Below are 24,304 nucleotides of genomic sequence, written 5' to 3'. Positions count from 1 at the left end.
CAAGACTACGATTAGCCACGCTTTTAATCTATGATTGAACAGACATTAACCTATCTATGTTTTAATACCTCAATTAAGTTAGAATTTAGAGAACAGCAGCACAGGAGATAGCCAAACAAAAAGGATCTGAAAATTAAAACATTAAAAGAATTCTGGGAGTAAAGAGAATGGCTGAGAACGTTTTTTAGTTAACTATGTAACACTGCATTGGGTAAGGCCACTGTACAGTGAATCCTCCTACTCTTCAATCAAAGTGTAAATGTTAATCAGTAAATCTCAGATTTGAGAAAATCGGTGCAACCATTTGTAGAGGTTTATGGTCACTCAACATGACGTTCTACACAATATATTACACTGCAAATTACTAAATACTGTCTGCTCGAGCTACAGAAGAGTAAAGAGTCAATCTAGCACAATGTAGTTTTTAAGGGGACGCACAAAACCTAATTGCCATATCTAAAGAAATTATGGCGAGACTCCCAAGTTCTGAAGTTATCACACTAACTTGACATTATGCCTTAATGGATTATTGTCATTGAGAAATAGCCACACAATACTACAGGAATCAGCCAATGATTTGGTGCAAATCTCTGGCAGGGATTTCATTGTATCGAAGTAGTCCTAATACCTTAATATAAAGCATAATGCTGTTGGTTGGCCAACACATCCTAAGGACACCGACAACTACAACAGTTTATGGCTAAAAGACACACATGTTCACATCTTGACTTTACATTTCACAGAAACAATGACTATCTACGTCCGGCTGCTTGTAGCAGCACACTATTTTGACTGGGCAGCTTCACAAACAAGCCAATAGTATATACACACACACACACACAATAAATCGCATCAGAACAAATCACCCAGTAACAAAGTTTTAGAAATATGGCTCTAATTCAGAGAAATAATATTCTTAGATAAAAGCAAATATTCTGATGAATGTCATTATGTACTTTATGAAAAGTAATTTAGCAGTGACTCCAGTACTCCTACTGAGAAGGATCTCTCCTACACTTAATTTGATGAAAAGGTTGCCCCATATGGTGAGAGTGAAAACTGCTTCTTGAGCTGTAGTTGAATTATTATTTTTTTGCTAGCGCTCATTTTTGGTGTTCGCCATTTATGTCCCAACTACTACACAATCTTCAGTTTCAGAAGTTGATATTACTTGAAGTTATGCAGCACAGACAGGGTGGGTGTTGGCAAGATGCATGGAAGAGTCTGTGTACTAAAGGTAGCATAATCGCTGTCCAGGAAACTTTTCCTACTCTTACATTATCACTCTAATACAAACGTTCCAAAGGCATAATGAAACACAAATTCTGGGAGGTACCAGCAACAATGTTTAACGTCAATCTAAAACCAAAGAAGTTACAACAGACGTCGGGAATCACCAAAAGAGTTACTAGTGCAGAAGGCATGTATGTTGCCCGTATGGCTACCTCCAATATGCCAAAAGACCATAGATCTGCAGATCCACAAATGTTGTGCTGTCTCTGTTGTAAACAATGTGAATACCTGTTGAAAAAGGAGCTACTTTGATTTATCAGCAATATAAATAGTATGACATTAACAACAGCTCGACCGAGGCCTTGGAAGCATGTCTGCCTGTGGAACTGCCATCATGTCATGTCTGGGTGGAGGTATACTATGCCCTTTACTATCCAACTAAAATTCAATGGCTTGCACAGTTCATGACTGTGGTCATCCTGTACGGGAGCGAGACCTAAGAAAGAGAATGGGTGGAATGAATCTACAGAATTCCAATGAAAATCCAAGATATCCTTACCAATGACGAGTCTCAATGGTAATCTCAACTAGTCCTTGTAAAAGACTGTATATGACCTAGAAGAAGAGTTTGCCTGTAGCGCTCCAATCTTCCTATTAAATGTATTGGCTACCAAAGTCACTGGCTTGTAGATAAAGATCTTTACGCTGCTTGTAGTGAGGACTTTAAATTTAATGTTCAAATATCATTGTGAGCAAATTACATCAGAAGATCCAACAATGAGAAAATTCTGCATTAGTATAACACAATAATACTTTAACTATAAGACAACAAAACAGAATTGTACAGAGTACTGTTGGAAGCCTAAACGCAGGCGCTAGAAGAGTTAATATGGTTGTCTTTTTCTGCTACAAGACTTGTTAAGACCATAAACTTAAATCAAACAAGATTGTTAATCCTATTTTCAGTCCCCAATAAAATAAACCTTTACTACATGCTTTCAACTGAGCCAGAGTGGAATCTTCTGCATCTGCAGATCAGCTCCATGTATGATTGAAACATGTTTAGGTACCACAGCCAATGCATACTACGACAGATTTAGACTTTATGATCAGCAATAGTAAATAGAACTGTTGAACTAGTTCTTTCTTTGAAAAGAAGAAGTTACCTCCCTTTGGAAATGCTCTTTCTGGTAGATACACAATCTAGCTACAGATTCCTCACCTTTTGAATATGCCTGAGGTGTCAGAAGTAAAGTGTGGGGCCTACAAAGGCGATAATCCTGAAAGTGTAGATCAGTTGCTTTCGAGACTGGTCGCTTCTCCAGACGTGGAGCCCCAAAAACAATTTTGTAGACCAGTGGGCAGATTCCTAGACTTGGGATCCTATTAATTAATAGAGTCTAATCACAAAACAGGCAGGATGGGAGAGTCAGTGGGGTATCTGCGGCTAGAGTCTCTACCAGAAAGAGCGTTACCGAAGGTAAGTATCTTGTTCTTCTGATAGAGACTTCTATGAGCAGATTCCTTACCTTTTGAAAAGATACCAAACTAGTACCTATTGGGAGGTGGGCTGTGAATAGACTCCTGCAGGGTAAGAGCAGGCAAAGTGCCCTTCTCGCCGGACCTGGCTATCCAGACAATAGTGCTTTGTGAACGTATGGGGGGACTACCTAGCAAATGTGTAGGACAGGCACTCTACATGCTAATGTAGTGGTAGCAGTTTTTGTCCTGGAGGAATGGGCTCACATACTTTCTGAGGGCTGCCTCTTCACCCAAAATATAGCAGATCTTAATGCAGAACACAATCCAGCATGAGATGTTATGCTTCTGCACAGTCTTGTTTTTCTTTGCATCAGCGAACCCCACAAAGAGCGGATTGTTCACCCGGTGGTCTTAGGTACAATCAATGTAGAAGCTGAGAGCTATTTTCGTGCCCAAGCGATGGAGTCTCTCCTCCTCCTTAGAGGGGTCATGCAGAGCACAGAACAACAGCAGGGAGATGGTTTGACCAACGTGGAACAGCATAACAACTTTTAATAGAAAAGATGCCCTAGTTTGCAAAACCAGTTTGTCAGGGAAAAAGATGGTGTAGGTGGATGAACACACAGACCCTGGATGCTGTGCTGATGGTAATGAGGAACACGATTTTGAGGGTAACGAGCAGGAGACGACAACTGTGGAGCGGCTTGCATGGAGTACACATTAAGTAGGTAAGGACAACATTGAGGTCCCATTTGGGTACCACAAAAGGAGAAGGGGGAAACAGATGCGGCAGCCCTTTCAAAAACCTCATCACAACCAGTGATTTAAATAACAAATGCAATTCAGGCACTCGCAAGAAGGCTGAAAGGGCAGAAAGATAACCTTTAACATTTGCTCAAAGTAAGGCCTTGCCGTACAAGGGATATAACAAACAGCAGACAATTGGACCGCGCTGGAGGGTCAATTTTATATGCACCACACTAAACCACAAACTTGTCCCAGTGACAGGCGCATACAGTCTTTGTTGAGAGACACTTGCCTGCCCAAATGACATCAATTACCTCCAGGGGAGATCGAAGGCATTGAGCTGGTGCTGCTCAATCTCCATGCATGAAGGTGGAGATTGTGTAAGTCTGGATGGGGAACACAACCTCTCTGCTGTGACATTAGAACCTCCCTGATAGGCAACCTGGTCAGAGGGCAGATGCTCAAGCCCAGGAGTTTTGGATACCATAGTGTCCGTGCCCAGTCTGAAGCAATTAAGATGACTTGGGCCTGGTAGGTCCTGGTCTTCCTGAGAACTCCTGAGCAGAAGTGGTACTGGTGAAAAGGCATACAGGAATCCTGCTCCAGGTGAAACGCATCTCCGAGCGATAGGAGCCTTGCAAACTCCAATGCGCAGAAGTGCTGACATTGCACGTTCTCTGCAGTGGGGAATAGATGGAGCCAGCGTTCCCCCCAATCTTGGAAAAGACCTTGTGTCACCTCCAGGTGTAACTGTCACTTGTGATCTACATTCATGGAGCCCGCCAAGTTTTTCGCAACCAGGAAGATTTCTTGGTGGTCCAGCCATTTCCAGAGGCAAAAGTCCTCCTGGCAGAGAGTCTGTGGCCCCAGCTTGCCCAGTTTTTTGTAGCACCACATGATGGTGATGTCCGTAACACCTGTACCAGCCTTTTCTTGATGGATGGCAGGAATGCTTTCAGCACCAAGCAGATGACTCATTTCTACAAGATTGTTATGGAGCCGGGACTCCACCAGAAACCAAAGGCCTCTGAACTCCACCTCTTCCAGATGGCAGTTCCAGACCAGAGAAGATGCATCGGTCACCCCTGTTAGCTCTGGATGGAGAAGCCCGAAATGCATTGTGACTGATTAATTGTGACCTTAACTATTATGTTATCCAATGAAAAGACTTTCCATTGTGGAATTTACATGAAGTTTGCTTATAAAGCATTGAAAAAAGAATTTATGAAAAAGAATAAATTCGATTGATGGAATATACACATCTGAAAGTGTTTTGAATGGAACCACTCCACTAATCTGGAGATATTGCTGTGCACCGAGGGGACGCTTTCGAGATTTTGATTTGAACCACTCTTGTTCTCAGAAGAGACAGCATCTTATTGCATTATACAGACCACAGCAAATTCTTGAGCGCATTCTACATCTGGCTTGCATGCCACATGGGGTGGAACACGTGTTGGCGGAGTACTATATCTACCACAATACTGCAAATCGTAAATATACCAGAGTGTGAATAATGCTCATTCGATAATGCATTTGAAGAAAACAGAAATAAGAATAAAATACTTTCAAGGGTATTTGCAATACCGTGTTATTTGTTCTAGAAAACTAATATCTTCAATTTTGGTGTGTGTATTCATGAGACTATTTAAACCCTCTTTTTCTCTGCCTGGCATGAGGAACCACAAAAAAAGCTAGGCCATGAAATGCAGAAATCTACCAAATTTATTTGATGGGAATCTGAAAGCTGACCTTTGATTCCTAGATGGCCTTAAACCTCTTGTGGAGGATAAGAGGAAGCAGACGTGCAGGCGAGTGCAGAGACTGAGGGATGGTTTTGTGTACGGAGATAACCAACAAAGACTCACATGACTGCAATGGTTTACAAGAGCACATCACACATTTTAGAGAGCTAATGAAGAGTCCCAGCCTGAAGAAGGTAAGTGTATCAAAGGCTGAAGAGCACCGGCTTTGGAGAAGCCCTCAGATTAGTTTTATACGTATACATATAGCTACAGCCATGATTATGGGCAAGATGTTGGAGCCACCAAAAATCTGAAGGGTGGGCGTGTACTGCTAAAGCTGCCCCATCCCCCTTACTGGACATCTGGAAACTGAAAGGAATGTGGAAGTAAGCATTCTGTAAATGTACTACGAAAAACTGCATCCCTGACATGTTGCATTTAGTGTTTTTAAATACAATAGATAACTGATAGAGGCCAGAGGTTTCCTATCTTTTTTATTTACTGATGTACCAAGAGTAATAATTCTGTCATTGAAGTGCCACCAGAACCAATGTCTGTGGCACACCAAAAATAGCTTTTGGACAACTGACAATCAGGAGGATTCATCTGGAAACTTGGCAGAGATGAGCGGAGTCCGGTGCATGGAGAAAAGTGCAACTGGTTCTAAAATGGCAGCTACCCATGAAAACAATTGTTTCATTTTCCAAGCAATGGGAGAAAAGCCGACAAATTATAAGAACTAAGATGAAGTGACTACCCCCATCAAAAGATCTGCTTCCCTGCTTTAAATACGAAGCACTTTTGATTTAAATTTGATCTCACTATTCACTTATTAGACTTCAAGGCAATGTGAAGTTCACCCTACAGCTGATTTTTTATATGGTCATCGATATCGCTGGTTAGATGTAACAATAATAAAGCAGCTCAGAAGCTGGTCAGCTTGTCCAAATGCCAACTAATAAAGTAGCTTCTCGAAACATGTAACTACTCAACAACTTAATTTGATTGAAAGACACCTATGAGGAGATGTCGGGTGGCGGGCTGAGATGATGACAGACCACTGGCATTGAGTAACAACGATGCTTCTTCCAGTTTTTGTAGAACTCCTTAGCACTAACCTATACGACAAACTCTGTGGGTAGGTATTTCCGAGTGGCTGCCAATAAGTTTGAAACTTGGTAGATACTCCAAATACAGTATCCCATTCTTTAGGACCAAGTGTCTTTTTGTCTTTGTTTAATATGGATAAAGGTGGTCCTGAATGTTCCCTTTATTTTTCTGAATATAGGTTTTCTGTACCGAGCAAGCCATTGACAGTAGCAGCTAACCCTATCGACATTTCAATTCCATATAATGCAGGCCTTTTCAGAGGTCAGAAACAGAGAATAGTCTAGTGAGTACAGTGCACCGATCAGTGGCTTTAGTTTGAGTGCATTCGACTTTCAGGTACGTATTTTGTGGCCAGGGGATGGGTTGAGCAAAAACCTAGTCCTCCCAGAATAAGTATGTATCCCCACAATGGTGGAAAGTACACACTAGTTGTTTAAATACCCCTCACACACCAAAAGGGCCCTTGGTGTCATGCTTCATCAAAGGGGTCTTCCTGCCCCTCTACTGCTGCGACCTACGTTTGCGTGGGAGCACTGTTGTTGTGAGACAACTATGTGTTGTGTAGGGGTGTGAGAGGAAGGGTCAGGGGTGAATGGGAGAGTGAGATAAAAAAAACACCTGGCTCGTTGGTCTAAAAAATGTTAATAAACCTTTGAGCTGGTATTAGTAAAAGGTGGGGGGAGGAGGTGTGTATGCCTCAATGAACTGCGCGCCTCCAATGTCTGCCGACATGTTTCGAAGCTCCCCAGGCTTCTTCTTCAGGACCTTAAGGATCCCTTCCTATACTCACAGTGATATGTTGTATTGTGACAAATTTATGGTGTAGAAGAAAAAATGTTGTTATGCAGGAGAAATGGCTGCATTAAATTATAATGCCTCAATAGGTCTTTGTAGTCAATACACTTGAAGTTTGTAAGATTAAAGCATCATGAGCCTTTGAACGGGTGGAGGGAGTGCCTAATAGGCTATGACTCCCGGGTGCACTGCCCCGCTTAGTACAACCTCCCCGATCGGCTCCTGCATAACAACATTTTTTCTTCTACACCATAAATTTGTCACAATACAACATATCACTGTGAGTATAGGAAGGGATCCTTAAGGTCCTGAAGAAGAAGCCTTGGGAGCTTCGAAACATGTCGGCAGACATAGGAGGCGCAGTTCATTGAGGCATACACACCTCCTCCCCCCACCTTTTACTAATACCAGCTCAAAGGTATATTAAAATTTTTTAGACCAACGAGCCAGGTGTTTTTTATCTCACTCTCCCATTCACCCCTGACCCTTCCTCTCACACCCCTACACAACACATAGTTGTCTCACAACAACAGTGCTCCCACGCAAACGTAGGTCGCAGCACGCCCCGTCCCGTAGAGGGGCGGGAAGACCCCTATGATGAAGCATGACACCAAGGGCCCTTTTGGTGTGTGAGGGGTATTTAAACAACTAGTGTGTACTTTCCACCATTGTGGGGATACATACTTATTCTGGGAGGACCTGACATACATACATACTTGTGGGTGAATCACTATGTTTATTGACTTAATCTTGGGAGGATGTATCCACCTCCACTATTCATGTTGAGTGGTACCTCTCTACTCCCCATTTTGTTCCTTTTTTGAGCAAAAACCTAAACATGCTTTCAGTTACTTTAGAATTAAGTGAGTCTCCGTCTGTGCAGATGCTCAAAGATGAAGTAGGGGCGTGAGTGAATCGTTAGGACTGGAAAGCTGGTTGTATGCCACCGTTCCCTGTAGGGAACAGGCAACACAGCAGGTGAGAAGAACAACACTGGATGGCAGAACCAGACACAGAATTAATTACACAATATGGTTGTATACTACTCAAGAGTTTAAAGGGTCTCACAATTTTGGAAAGACAGATATATGAGTACGGTGGAGTGAAAGGTTTCTAATTACATCCATTGATAACAATCAATCAAAATGGCCTGCAAAGGTTCACACATGTGACACAACGTGATGGGCCTATCCAGCTATTTGTCATGATAAATTTTAAATTAATTGACAAATACAGTATTGGCGCAATACTCTATGGTTCAGAAACTGTACAGGTGGCATTATTTTGAGGTTTTTCTTAAAGGAGGTGGTTTCTATAAGTATATATTGAATAGAAAAGGGAGTATATTAACAGCAAAACCTAAAACCCTCTGGAAATTCTCTAAATTCCTAAAATCGTAAACGTACGATAAATATACTGATATCTTCCTTCTACTTTCACAAAAGAAAAGAAAACCGCTGTGACTGGACATAAATACACATTGTTAATTTAAAAAAAAAACAAATGAACAATGAAACGGAGTATATTTTTCAAACAATGGATTTGAATTGCATGCCAATCTCTCCAGTCTTCGGGTTAAAACAAATAGAGTATGCAACCTCGCTGGGACAGGCCAGTTCCACCTCAGACTCAAGAACGGAATTGAAGAAATAGACAGCCTGCTTGCGGTGAGGACTCCATTGGCAATACCCCTGAAGAGAAGACAGAAAAACGTGAGCTTGTTCATTTCATTTTTACTATATTGACTTTTTTTAAAGCAATAATCCAACCAATGGGTTCTCCAGATAGCGGTTATGAATTATAGTCATCCCAAACCTCATCTTACTACTGTGATCTCCCAATAAACACCTTCTAGACTCTTCCCTTTACTATCCCCCCCCAGTATCCTTGTCCATCTAACTAGCAGACTCGCATGTCCACTGCTCAAATGAAATCAAATTCTACTATACTAATCCACCACTAATCCTTTTTGGGTTCCAGAGAAGAGTGCTACTCGCCAAAAATTGCTTAGACGCCTCATCAGCGATAGTAAGCGCCATATAAATACAATTACAATACAATAATTGAGCGTGCAACACAAATGTCCCTAGAGAAACCCTTAAAGAATACTTTTCGCTTTATTTCATGCAAAGCCTTTTCACCAGAGACAAAATTGTTCTTATTACTGAGGCCCGATGGAAGGCCATATTAACTAAAAGGTATGTAACGAAAATCGAAGGGCAGCCAAGAAGACACCCATTACTTTGGGACAGACTTAACTGACCTGACCAGCCCCGCCCCCGCACCCCCCCCCCCCCCCGCCATACTGTGTAGGTCATTACACAAAACATCAACCATCATTCACTCGTAACTAACTGTTTAAGAAAGGCACCGGAACTCAAGAAACGAAAATACAGTTTTCGGCGGGCTTCCTAGTGAGACAATCATCTTCTTCCCGTCACTTCATTAACAGAGAGAAAAGACAGATGCAGGATTGGAGTCGAGCAGAAGGTAGGAAGGTGGTTTCCTAGTAAAAACCATGGTCCCTTCATGACACCCATTTCAATTTCTGATTCTGAAAAATGCACATTCTTTATGCTATCACAAAGGAGTCAGGAAACAAAGGCAAAAGAAAGAGGAGTTAGTGAAATAGCAGTGTGGTTCAAGTTACCTTTTGTAAATGTCGTATTTCCGGGTACGGCATTTTATTTATGACATTAAACGATGCACCAGAGGAACAATTTAAGGGCTCAGCTTTTAAAAGGTCAGGAATAAACAAGTACAGAGAAAAAGAAAAACAAGAGGACGAATGTCTTGAGCGTATTAAACAATTGCAAGGAAGGTTCAAATAACCCGAAATTCAAATAAAATGTCCTGGTAAAGCACCTTTAAAGTAGGGGTGGGCGGAATTTGCGTAGTCCTGCTACGCAAATCTCCACGAAACAGTAAAAAATCTCTGCAAGCACGCAGAAATTCCGCGAACACGCGGAATTGCTTGTTCGCGAACGCTGTTTGCGTGCTCGGGGGGAAATATCTCGTGAACACACATTTTGAGAACGAGAACAAGCAAAAAATTCTGCGAAGCCGCGGGACGCAGAATTTTGGGCAATTCCGCGTAACGCAAAATTACCCAAATTACGCAAATTCCACGAGCGGAACGGAATTTACTGCCCAGGCCTACTTTAAAGGGTGTAGGTTATTTATACGGAAAGTCTGGCATTACTACTATCAAGGTTTACCAGCACCATTTGTACTGCCTAATTATGCTCCACTTACACTTTTTGGTTGCTCAACCATATACTATCAATAGATTTTTCGAGAACTGTTGGCACGCTTTGATTTATAATTTTCAGCTATTTCTTGGTAACACTCGTGCACACTTTAACTGTCCTTCCAGGCAACCCATTTTGTTAGTGGCATTTTTCCTTTGCTGTGGTCCACTCATTAACATTCAAAAATGTCTTCAAAGTTGTCGGGCTCAGATGTGAGTACCTTGGCATCTCATTCCTACTGCCTTCCTTCCTTCCCATCACTAGGCAATTACTAAGCAGCTGCTTGATTCCTGGGAGGTACATTCTCTAATAAGTGGCCTTCAATTTTTGGGAAGATCCAACCACAGTTTTGAGGTTACATGTATGTCTGCCTCTTCTTCCTTAATCTTTAAACAACAAGTTTTTCATTTGAAATTAGGTTCTGGGGGGCGTGGCTTGGACGGCAAGGGGGATGCTTGCCTAAATCAGCCGCTCCGTCTTTCCGGGAGGAAAAACAACGATCCCATGAGTTTACACCGGGAGGACTGGGGGGAAATGAACAGTTATGGATGTCGGAAGGTCGGCCCCAGGCGATGATAGCAAATTCACGAGACTCCCCTGAAACAAAGGAGAAACTGACCGTTATCACCTGAGACCCAGTGGCAGCGAGGAAGAAAGAAAATGGCGTCGCAAAAAATGTAACCGCTGCCAAGAGGGACTCTAACCAAGTGGAACTGCACATGGTGAGCGGGGAGCAGAGCGTAAACCCCTTAGAGCCACAAAAGTCCCAGTCTCAGAACCACAACCTAATGCAAGGGCTCACATAGCGGAAACGCGGGCGGACGAGTAAGCGAGCGCTGACATACGGAGACGTGCAATGGCGCGGTGTAAGAGCAGAGCCCAGAGCAGCGCGCTAGATCAAGCGAGGCGGTGAAGCTACACCGGAGCCCGTTGGAGGACAAAGCAACGCTACAAACGGGGGAACGCTGCAAAACGGACACAGTATAAGGAAGAGCGGAATCGTCACTGGAACGGAAGGTGGGGGATGCGTTATAAACAGGACAAAGACTCGGCATAATCCAAACCGAAACCAAACGCAACTGAGCAACAACCTCCATCTTAGGGGGTGGAGAAGTAGCAGCGAGGCCATCCGCTTACACAGTCGAGATAACCGAGTGCAGGGGAGGCGACACTCAGCTGAGGAGAGTAGCGCTAAGAGGACACAAGCCCCTCCTGCCAGAGGCTCATACCCAAAACACACGTGACAGAACAGCGGGCAGCCATCGCGCCAGTAAAATCGAAGGCAGACGCGGAGCCAAGCAGCTGAGGAGCACCGAGGGTCAACCTCGCGTAGGCAAGACAGAGAGGGGTGGGAACGGAGAGCTGGAAGAGCCACGCCAAGAGAGAGTAGCGCGATGAGGGGCAAGATCGAGGTCCCACAGAAAACGGTGGGCTGGGAGCAACGAGAGGGACAGACCACGGTAGGAGAGTAGCTCCTTCCCAAAACCCCCCACTTCCCCACCCCAAACTGCCAAGAGAGGGTCTTTCCCAAGAGAAGAGGGGCGCAACTCACAGACACGGAAACAAGCATAAGAGAGGAGCCACTAAGCCGGGCGGGAGCAGCGCTGTGCGAGAACACCCGAGGCATAGTCGGGGTCAGAGTGGGGTGGCACAGAGAGCTGGATGAGCCGGACTCAGCACTAAAGGAAGAGAGAGGGGCCATAGAGTGCAGGAACAAGACTACATGCAGAGTGCCTACAGAGAGGAGCACAACAGCACACAGAGAGGAAAAGGAACGGCCGCTGAGAACAGGGGGAGGCTCCCGACCACCATCTGCAGAGCAAAGCACCGCAGTCCCATAATAAGTAAGGCACCAGCATGAACAGTGTAAAGAGGCGCTAGATGAGCACCACAGTAGCACACCCAACCTCTAACCAAACGACACAAGGCGGAAGAGAAGAGCGTGGACCTAAGACATTAAAACGCAGCCAACGACTACACTCGTCAATAAAACTTGAAACAGGGGAACATCATAACAGCGCCGGTGCCACCACAGTGAACAGCGGGGCAGTAGCGAGCTACAGAAGGTGGCGCAGGGTACCAAGGGACCCGCAAGTAACCAGGCAACGTGCCAAACAACGAGCAAATCAGCCCCCCGACGAGCATAGCCAGCATACCGGGGACTCAGAGGATAAACTGCTGCCCCCGCGAGGGAATACACCCAGTAGAGCTAACTGTGGAGACCAAACAGACCCAACAGTCACAACGAGAAACTACGCAAAAGCAAAAGCATAAATTGCTGGCCGCTGCTCCAAGAAGAGGGAGAAGATATGAAATTAGGTTCTGAGTCATTGTAGTCACATTAACTCCCAAACCACTATCTGCCTCAAGTTCCTCAAAACCTTCACACGCTTGCTTTAGGGGTTATCTTGTCATAAGTAAAAGTTTGAAATTTAGGGACTTAAAATGATCGAGGGTAAAAGAGTAGCCAGACAATTAAAATAGCTCCCACTTTGAACTAAAGCGCTGATGCTTCCAAGAAAACAAACCAAGTGAGCTGAAGCATCTCAGGGAGAGCTTCCTTGTCTCTTCCATTCATGCATCTATCTATTCATTCTTTCACCCTGCCATCCACCTACTGATATCCCATATTTCAAAGTGGCATTCTGCGATCCATTTATTCTTTCATCCACCATTCAGTCTTTACCCATTCCATCCACTCAATGCGCAATCCACCCATCCACTCTGCCACCCATCGATCGATCGATCGATCCATTCATTCATCAACTCTAACCACCCATCCACTCTGCCATCCATCATCCACCCACTCTGTCACCTATTCACTCAACTTTTCACCCACTCATCCACCCATTCCTTTACTTTGCCATCCTTTCTCCTCTCCCTCCACCTATCAAACTCAATTCACAGGTTTTTTCTAAAGCGCATGGCTACCCGAAACGGGCTTTCGAGCGCTGCACTCCCTTGCTTGAGCAGTGAACGTTTAGGTGAACAGATTTTAAGCTGATTCATAACTTCAAGCACTCTCTGAGAATGAACCATTGTAAACGTTTGCATTATTTTCTAACACAAAATGGCAAATGACTACTTTACAAATATTGTTTTACAGTGATTGCTTGTTTGCTTTATTTTTATCATGGGTTTTGTCACATTTTTGATTTTTATAAATAAAATTGTATTCAATGTTATCTTATTAAACAATGACATATACCAGACCTGCATCACAATATATAACAAAGTTTTGACTCGGGCACTCTGCATTACTTTTCAGTATAGGACTTTATGTGCATTCCATTTCCCCCATACCTTTCCATTCTTTTAGGGGCATGCTCTTGACTTGTACATTGGCTCTTCAAGTTTCGCGTAACAGTTCATTGCAGCCCTCCAGCTCGCCACTATGGAGGGCTGGTGGAGCGCCCCCATCTGCCTATGTCCCGCTTGGCAAGTACTATCCCAATACCAAGGATTGTGAGATCTCCCTTCAGTCCAGCATAGTCCTCCAAGGTACCAAGCAGAGTTATTCTTGGGGAAGGCTCCACAGCACCCCCCAACATCTCAGAGATCTCCACAAATATCCTCCGTCCATATCCCTAAATAAGGGACAGTCCCATGTAATGGTGTCAAATTTGTCCTCTGTATATTGACAGCTATTACATATCCGTCTAGCCAGTTTGTCACCCTGCCAGAGACGTACCGTGTGAGATAGGTCATATGCAATATGCAGACAGTTGAATTGGATGATCCAGAGCCTGGATAAGATCATAAAGACTCTCTGGGACATGCATTTGTCACTCCAGTCCGGCTCTTCAAGAGAACCCACCTAATGTTCCCATTGACCTTTAGATCCTGAAGAGAGCAAGGGGAGTTATTAATTAGGGGTTGGTATACCCAGGAGATGCCTCCTCAAGCTATAGGACCCATGCATTTGTTCCTCAAGGGGACTATATTTTGGTGAGAACTCTAGAAATATACAATGGGGTGGATTACATGCTGCAACAGTAGATATTGCTAGAATTGGTATTTATGTAAGGAATATTCACTTCGGAGCTCACTAAAAGATTTTAAATGGTCCTTACCATATGCCGCTCACTTTGGTAATCCGGATGAGGTCCTATTTCTGAAACTCTTGCAATCGAGCAGTGTTAGGGAGCTAAGTACCTGTCCATAGAGGGGTTTCAAGTGCAATTTTCTGGTACCAGCCCCTCCATTTCAGGGCCAAGCGCTACAAATCAAGGGTCAGTCTAGTAGTATTAGGGAGGGTCCGCAGGATTGGGCTTCCATATGGTACATGAAAGATTTAAACCTGACCAATTTGGGCCACCTCAAGCCAGAACGCCAGTCTTGCCACCCACGGAACCAGCCGTTTATGTTCAGAAGTTGGGCGGCCCGGTAGTATAACAGGACCACTGCCACACCCAACCCCATCATAGGTGGACTGCACACAGGTGCCATGTGCCACTCTGGCAAGCTAATTCATCAATAGGAAAGAGGGGATTTTTGCTGTCACTTTCTGGAACCAGGCCCAGGAAACCGGATGGGGAAGTTCTGGATCATGTAAAGGATTCACAAGAGCATAATCATTTTGAATAATGCCACCCTACCGAGAATGTTTAGCGGGAGCTTGGACCGAGTGCAAGGGCCAACGATAATTTAGACTCGAGTGGGGTCAAGTTCAGGCTTCATGCTAGGCTTGGCTCTAGGGAAATATGCACTCCCAAGGACTGAAAGCTTAATAGTCGGATCGGTAATAGCACTGCCAGTCCACTACACTCAAGTCACCTTTCAGTGGAGCCAGTAGAGACTTACTTAGACCAATTTATCTGCATGCCAGATGCCTCTCCATATAGGGTCAGCATTTGACGGAGGCGAGGTCTCATGAGGGATGGTTGTACGAGAAAAAGGAGAATGTCATATTCAAAAAGTGCTATTTGATTGTCTACCACTAATCCCCAGTCAAAACCTCATATCTGGGCATTGCATCAGATACACGTTGCCAGCGGCTCCATGGTCAAACAAGAAAGTGGGCATATTTATGAAGTACCCCACCCGATCGGACAGGGATCCGATAGAGTAGCGTTGATTAGGACTTGCGCCTTTAGTGTGAATATAGGACCTTCACATTGGCCGAGAACCTCAGTCCAAAGCCCATTTTACTAGGTGCTCCTTCCATGAAGGTCCAGTATATGGAGCTAAAAACCTCAAAGTCAATCAACATTAGAGCAGCTGGGCCTAGTACATCTGATAGATGGGCCAATGTCATTAGCACTGTGCAAATGCAATGTCTGGTGCTGGGATGTGGCATAAATCCACTTTCGTCAGGTTGGACTAAGTGTGGTAGCAGGGAGAGGAGCCTGTTGTCCAACATCTTGGCGTCGATATTAAGTTTTGAATTGATTAAGGATATTGGCCAGTATACTTCACAATGGTCTGTGGGGTGACCAGGTTTGTGCAATACCATTTGAGTGGCCAAATCAAATTCTGAAGGGAATTGCCACTTGAATTGCTTCCTGAAACATATGGAGGAGAGGCGGTATTAGAGGTGTTGAAAATCGTCAGTAATATTCCATCAGGTAACCATCCGGGGTTAGAGTTTTTCTGGTTTTTAGTTTCTTGAGGGCCTGCTAGATCTCCTCGGCGTGTAGAGACTGTCCAAGCGCCCGAAGCTCAGTCGAATGCAGGTGTGGAAGGGGTAGGTCCTCTATGAGTGGGTGAGAAGCCTTACTGGTGGGCTGTGGACGCGTGGTGTACAATATATGATAATATGCAGCGAACATTGATGTTATGTCCGCTGCCTTAACCAAATAGTCTCCTTGAAAACTGACCACAGCAGTGACCATTGGGGGAGAGGCGGAGGGGGGGTAGTGTCCCTCATTGCCAGCCAGTACAGCAATATCATGATTTGTTGCCCCATTCGAGAGCCCTCCTGGTCGAGGCTATCCAATATTTAAGGGCCTCATCAAGGCCCAGCTGTCGGAGGGAAACACTGGCCATGACGAGGCAACTGTGTGTCTGTTTGGAGGGACGTTTCTGATTAAGGTAGTCCAACTGTGTCACTTCCTTCTTCAAGTTGGCCACCCATTGACCCGCCAAGCATTCTTTACCCCTAAAGTATGCTCTTACAAGCATGGGGATTCCACGTCCTCCAGGCACCGCAGTCCAGTGTCCTCCATCCATCCATTCCTGTAAAAGCCCCCGGGGCCCGCTATCCGGGCCCTGGGGTCCAGAGAAGTCCATCTCTGGGTCCACTACATCACTAAAATCGTTGCCTATGACCATAATACCTGGTGGCAGCTCTAGAATCAGGTCTTGAAGTTTCACTAGTTTATCATTACACAGGAGTAGTGGGACATAAACACTTAGAAATAAAGTAAAGCGCCTCCCTCGAGAACACCCTCCATCACTACATATCCTAAATATCTACCCATGTAATATTCAAGAGACTCCATACGGGAATGTTTTGTGTAGAAGAATCACTGTCACCTGGGATCGTCATGTGTGCCCAGCATGGAACACTCTATAGTATCCTTAGTGGGAAAGGAGAGGGCATTTGTTCCACAACAAGTGGGTTTCTAGTAACAGCAGAACCGCTGGGAAATACCTTTTGGCAAATCTCAGGACCGCTGGGCATTTGATATGATTACTAAGGCTGTTGACATTCCAAGTTATGACTGTGAACTCGCCCACTGGAGTGGGGATTTAGATTGATTTGGTTGTGGGCCATTGCAGTCTCATCCTGCGGGTTATGAGCAGGGAGTGAATTTGTGTGGTGCTGTGAGAGAAGGACATTGGTCGGTATAAGACTGCAGAAACCTGTAACAAAAAACAGGACCAATCGTGTTAACATAAACACCTCTCCCCCTTCTTTCCCATACTTTCTCCCAGAAGCATCTGCTGCCCCTTGAACAGCACTAGGTGAATGTCTTCATGGAGTCTCTCCAACCTGGACTAGGCGCTGGTATCTTATCAATGGCTATAGTGGTGCCGAAGGCTAATTGCTATAGATTTCAATCCAGTGCTTTCAAGTCTCTGGAGGTCTCTGAATCAAATAGGCGAGGGGACAGCGACAGTTGGTGATGCGGCATTGTTCTGGGTCATAGTGCAGACAAACTGGTTGTCATCTATCACAGGTTTTGTCAATTTTATGTGCTAAAAAGTGCAGCTTGCTATTGTGATTGCGAGTCCCTTTTTCTTAAGTCCCCAAGGGTTCCAGGACCTGAGTTTGGCTGCAGTTAACTGAGAGCAAATACTTGTCCGCAAAGACTGGAGCGGTCCAGTGCATCCAGCTTCACAGGTTTTAGATGTGGACTGACTTTGTGTTAATGTATAATTCCCTGTCAAATCAAAAACACTCCTGCAATATCCAGGGCATCGGCTATTATCAGTTTGAGACTCCAATTGGTTATATGTTTGCATCAGACTAGTTATCAGAACTGCCCCTTCCAGTTACACCTGTAAACACCCACAAACCATACGGAGATTTATGGTGTTCCATGGACGATAGAATTTTGCCACTGGAGTACTTTACCTTAATAAAAGAATAATTTTCTGGGTCTGATCTTACTGACTGGCTCCACCAGTGGTCGAACTGTAGGAATGCTGCCTTTACTGCGCCAATGGGAAATGCCCATCCATCTATACCCACGCACTGTTATTACTTATTGCTTATGCCAATTCTCTTGATTGATTATGTTTAGAACCACAATAAAAACAATGGAGGATACTGCTCATAGTGTGATGATAATAATTTCAATACACTGAATATCTCTGTTTTGATAACACATTGAATTGCATAGGTTAAGCTGATTGAAAAGCTGTCTTTTGGAAAACAAATCCCCACATCTCACTTTTACGCATAAAATTATGATAAACACAGACAGAATTGATGATACCTGACCCCTACATTTTTGGGAAAGTTCCAGGAGAGGCAAAATTAATTAAGATGTTCAAATGATAAAAACTCAGAATATGCAATAAACATGGATCCGGACTCCACATCTGCACATAAAACAGATCAGGGGGCTGTGGACATGCTCAGAAACCTGCCGATGACCAGTTATAACCCAGATTTGGCTCTTATGATCAATACTGTCATTGTTAGCAACTTTGGCACAGTTTTCAACTAGATTTTCTGGCTGACTGGTGGCACTTCTATTATGTTTCTTTCAATTTTCTCCTCTTTCACAGTAGCAATGCCAAGTTTATCTGAAACTACTTTCCCCAGAGGCTTTGCTTTGAAACACTGCCCAGTGCAAATGATCTTCATTTAATGACCGCTTTCTATGTTGGTTTCTCATCTTTCTTTGCTGTTCTTCATACACATTAAGCAACGTTTCCCCCTGGTTTCTATTTTAGCACTTTAGAATGGATTAGATATGATTTAATTTCATAGCTAAGGTATATAGGAAATGTTAATAGAGTGTCATCATATTAGTAAATGCTTCTTTCACTCTATACAGTAGTTGATGCACTAAAGTTAGTGTCACCTTGGCACAGTAAGAGTGAGCATATGTGTGGCCTTATACGTGGTACACTACCAGTGCGAAAGGAGGAATGGTGTCTTGTCCCAAGTGTCGCTTGAATCAGAAAGACTGTAGGGAACCTGAACCAGGTGGTGAGACGATTCCCTCATATGCTGTCCTTTTCAGTTTGTTAAGAAGTTTATTTCCCAGTAGAGTGAGATTTTCAATGCGACAACTGCACTCCAGCTCAGTGTGGCTGCTTACTCTTTGCTTTCATGCAATCACAGTGGTCAGCTCTTAGATTCTTTTGACCACCTGTGTTTCCCTGTCAAACCACAATGAGATCTCCTGGTGACAAGGTTCCCACAGCGGTAATGTCATCCTTACGACTGCACATTTAGGAAACAGGTGGGCTGACCATCCTGTTTTCTAGGCAATGCCCACAGTTCTAAAGGTGATCCTTTGACACTCAGCAAAAGCACAAAAAACTGAAAATAAACCCTTTGACTTAATCAATTATAGAGAAATGTATTAATTTATTCTCCAATAGATATCTTTTATTTAATCAGTTTGTACAACATGATATGTTTCCTTGATTTTTCTACCAACACATAGCTCTGTTTTCTAGGCCCTCTGGCACTGAACACTAAGTCAATGCCAACCTGAATTAGAAAACCTGCTGTTCTGCAACTACACCACAACTCACCGAGCAATATTTGTGTGAGATGTGTTTCCGGGAATGAACAATCCCATGAAACATTACAAGGATAGTTAGTGGAACCACAAACCCTCTTTCATTAAAGAATTACACACTGAAAAATGCAAGAACACAAGGGATACATTTTCAAGATTTTAAAAAAAATCAAAACCCTAATCTAGTGCACACAATATGAATTGTAACCACAATGAAGACCAATAAAATGTCAAAAGCAACATTTACTAACAGCATGAATAAAAGTACCCACTCAAACAGGATTGTTGTTATAAATCAATAGGAATCCTGGCCTCATTCTGTAACTTCTAAACGCAAATCTAACGCTAGCACAGTAGAAATTAAAACCTATTTCATGTTTCAGAGATGGTTAGATACCTTTATGCCTGTTTGAACAGTGAGGTTCATGTTTAATGAAACCGCAAGGCCTGTTATTTTTGGCTCACGTGGCCAGCTGCACTAATAAGTCAGCAAGCGAAACCTAAATGCCCCCCGTCCTGGTAGCCTTCAGCTGGAACCGGAGATATGATTCTGTGCAACCTGTCCCAATGTTGCCGGGCTTAAATATTCCCCTCTCCCCTTCACTCTCTGTGCTCAGTTACAAAACCACAAACTTAGTTCGCTTGTCTTATTGTTTTAAATATATAATGAAATGATATTGATTTTTATGTGCTTTTATGTCTGTTTAAAAAGCAGCCGAGTAAAGCTTTCCTTGACCTTGAACCACATTTCATGGTTGTTACAAACTCTTAGCATAAATGACTAACAGAAAGTGGACTGATGCTCTTGCATGTATTTTGATTTTGTGAGACTGTGTAAATAAATGAGCCACACACCTTCTTGAAAGTCGTAGAAATCAATAACAAACTAATATGAAATAAAGCAGTTAATGTTCAGATTAAATACTGTAAATAAATTAACGTAAACTTAATTACCACATTGCAAAACATGTAAACTAAATGTGCGCCATATTAATTACACTTATTCACATTTTCTTTTTCTTTTACACAGTTTTATATATCCTGAACTTGACCCGAGTCGGGTATCAAAGCGCTTTACATAGCACCAGTTGCGTTACATGAGGACACATTTAAGTTCAAGTTCAAAAACCTTTATTCGGGTTTCATAAAATCCATAAAAGTACAACAAAAACAATTCATTTACACAGTAATACAATCCATAAAAACACCATAATCAAGACAATTCATTTTCAATGCAACTCTCATAAAATAATTTTCAGGGATTTTCCATCGTTTTGCGTGCGCGTACTATTAATCTCAGAAAAGTGCTAGTGCGGAAGATTAATTCATCTGTATCCAGGGAGAATAATAATGAACAGGATTCCCCCAAAGAAAGGGGTCTTAATTTTCTAAAATAGGGAGTTAAAAACCAATTAATATATTTTAAATAAAATTTGCAGAAAAATAAGAAGTGGATATCATTCTGTTTACTAGTGCCATCACATGGACAGGGGTTATATTCTGATGTATGATGATACCCCAGAGGGAAAGCCAACAAGAATTTTACAGAACCTGCCCTTAAACGAAAGAGCAAGGATCGTTCCCAGTTAGACATGGGGAGAGTTAAATAGGATGGTAGTGGGTACCTACACAAATCATTCCCCATGTATGTGATAACAGAAGATTTGAGAGACTCCCTCCCCATTCTTTCTGAGTTAAAAAGTGCATAAAGTGCTTGTTTAACCACAACCTTATCTTTATTCTCAATTCTAGTTGGTTCAGAGAAAAGATCGCCTTTATCCACAGCGGTTAGTGTGTTAGAGACTTCAGCTAACCAAGGTATTAGCATGCCGTGATCACATTTTAGGCAATCCTTTATAATGCTTTTTGTTAAGGTCGCTGAATCGTTTATCCAGATCCTAATCCAGAATAGGGCTGGTCTGGCTCTAATAAAGTCACAAACATAGGGGAGGTTTAATTCTTTATGACAAATTAATTCAGAAGCGGAGAAAGGTGCACCCAATATTTTTCTGCAAAAACGGTTTTCCTCACGCTGAATCCCTGGGTTTCTCCCAGAACCCCAGACCCATACGTGGCTACAGGGATGCACTGTAGTTTAAAAAATTTTAAAATAGCTCTAGTGGCACCTATTTTCTTCGGGCGTGGGAGGCTCAATATAGAATTGGTGGCTTTCGAGAACTTGCCCATGGCGTGGGCAGAATGCCCACGCCATGAGCCGTTCGCAGCGAAAACCAACCCCAAGTACGGAAAAGAGGTTACGGATTCTAGTTTATCCGAGCCTACATTTATAATATTGAGCTTCCTTTTCCCAGGTCCACAAGACATGATAAAAGATTTTTTTTAATTTACACGCAGATCCAATGTCTCCATATGTTGGGCAAATGCTCCAACAAGCAAACGAAGAGCATTAGGGGTGCGGCCCATAAGGACCGCATCGTCTGCATATAATAAGACTGGTAATGGGTTCCCCTGAATAATTGGAACATTTCTCGTCACTTGTTTCAGAGCTTTGGCAAGACCGTTAATATAAATGATAAATAGCAGGTGTGCTAAAACGCACCCCTGCCTGACCCCCCCTGCCTATTTTTATGGGTCCGGACACATCGCCACCGGACCCGATCCTGACTTGTGCTTTGAGGTCAGTATGAAGATAAGCCAGAAAATTTACAAGAGCTTCATCCAGACCATAGTTAGAAAGCATAAGCCATAATTTGGATCTATTAACTAGGTCAAAAGCGGATGAAAGGTCCATGAATGCGAGATAAATTGGACTTGATCGAGCAACATTATACTTATCAACTATCAATTTTAAGTTTAAACATTGCTCCACCGTGCCCACACCGCTCCTAAATCCCATCTGGCACGAGTCCAATAATTCAGTGTCTTCAGTCCACTCTATCATTATAAATAACTCGTCCAAGGATTTTTAAAGTATTATCCAGGAGCGAGATTGGACGATAGTTAGCTGGGTCTGACCTATCGCCCTTCTTAAAAATGGGAACTATGGTACTAGTGGCCCAAGTTTCAGGCATAGGCACCATGGGTAAACTGTTAAAAACGTTAAGAAGAATTGGTGCCCATAAATCCGTGTTATGCTTAATAATATCTATGGGAAGTCCACCGGGTCCGGGGGCCTTATTACCAAGGCTCTCTTTGATGGCTATAACTACCTCAGAGAGATCAATCTTGAGGCTGCATAACTCCTCCGAAGTAGAGGTGGTTACTTCATTAAGAGGAGTCGCATATATTTTAGCAAAGTGAGCCTCCCAACTACTGCTAGTTATGTTACAGCTAATTGGGGATAAATGTTTCCCCATGTCTCGCGTCTTCCTAACAGCGGACCAGAAGGGGCCACTGCTCTTCAAGTTAGCGCTTTCAACCAGTGTTTCCCACTGTTCTGTCAGCAGGGCGGCCTTCCTTTCAGTTGTTTTTAATTTATAATTTTTCCTGGCCAACTGTACCTCTAGTATGCACCTTGGTTTGGAGGACAATGCCTTACGTAGTTCCCTATTCGCCGTAGAGCAAGTGGAATCAAACCATCTTGGTTCTTTCGCTGTCTTTGGCAATGGGACTGACAGCAGTTTTTTAATTACTAAACACAGTTTGCCAAAATCAGTGATTATTCTATTATTATTTCCATTTGAAAGTAAACAAGAATTAATTAATTCAGGATAATCATTCCGCACAGTTTCTAAAATAGCTCCGCTATCAATTTCCCTCCATTTTAGCCGCAGGCCATCACCTGATGGTGTAATGTCTCTTGCGCCATTAAATTTCGCATATACAGGGCAAGAGCCTAAACGCAGAGTGACTATGAGGGGATTATGATCGCCAAATGATGTCTTCATTACCTTTGATTCCAGCACACGGTCCACTAAATCGGGGGGACATAAAAATAAAGTCAATAGTTGAGCAACAATCTCTCCCCCTAAACGTAGGGACATAGTCCATACCAGGTGATTGGGACACTTCCATGGCATTGCTGAGGGTGTGCTCACTTAGTATCTTTGCCAGTTCGAGCCCCCTTTTTTCAGCCTGGTCTGTAATATTGTTAATGTCCTTGGCCCAACATTTCTTTATAAATTTGGCATTAAAGTCTCCCCCGATTAAAATCCCTATCTCCTCCTCTGATTCCAGATTTATTTCCAGTTTCCGTAAGGTCTTGGAGAGTGCTATATAGTTTGTGTTAGGTGTAGAGTGAAAATCATTATTATAGAAATTAATTATATAAATCCTGGATTTTTGTTTCAACTCGAGAACCTGGATATTCGGATTTCCTTCTGATAGATCTTTAATAGTACCTCCCATCAATGTACTGATACCTATAAATAATCCTCCCACTGCGCGGCCAAAAATAGGCTTACTTGAAGTTACACTAAAGCAGTGGTAACCCGCAATAAATAAATTGCTAACAGCCCATGTCTCCTGGAACATAACAATATCTTTATCGTCCAGTAGCTTGATCCATTGAGGGTCAAGCAATCTTGGTTCCAACCCGGCGACGTTCCAACTAAGAATAGACAATTTGGAACGTCTTGGAGCACAAGAGATATTATACCCACTAAACTGCTTAATTTGGGTTGGTAGAATAATTATGTTCTCATGTGTTGCTGGGGATATAACCGGAGCAACATATGGTGCCATTATCTCGATTTTGTTGGTTTGTATATAATGAGGATTTTCCCTGGTGGTGATAGGTACATCCTCACTCCCTCTATCTTTCTTCCCCAGTCAATCCTGACATTCCAAGTTGGAGAAAGCATGTTCAAAACGATTATGAGTTGGTATGTTG

At 43.1% G+C, this 24,304-nt stretch overlaps 1 protein-coding gene across 2 annotated transcripts in view; it reads right to left on the bottom strand.

Moving 5' to 3' along the window:
• Positions 1–8,495: 8,495 nt before the first annotated feature.
• PRMT7 (protein arginine methyltransferase 7) overlaps positions 8,496–24,304 on the bottom strand; it is a 654,823-nt gene continuing 639,014 nt past the window's right edge. For both annotated transcript variants that reach the window (XM_085637728.1, XM_085637727.1), the window contains exon 18: positions 8,496–8,803. In XM_085637728.1, the coding sequence (XP_085493854.1) occupies positions 8,642–8,803 (162 nt within the window). In that variant the 3' untranslated portion in view covers positions 8,496–8,641. The remainder of the gene's footprint in view (positions 8,804–24,304) is intronic.

This window comes from Triturus cristatus, chromosome 12, assembly GCF_964204655.1.
Source record: "Triturus cristatus chromosome 12, aTriCri1.1, whole genome shotgun sequence".
Classification (NCBI taxonomy): Eukaryota; Metazoa; Chordata; class Amphibia; order Caudata; family Salamandridae; genus Triturus; species Triturus cristatus.
The sequence above is the reverse complement of the archived record's forward strand: the minus strand, read 5'-3'. Positions and strand labels throughout refer to the sequence as shown.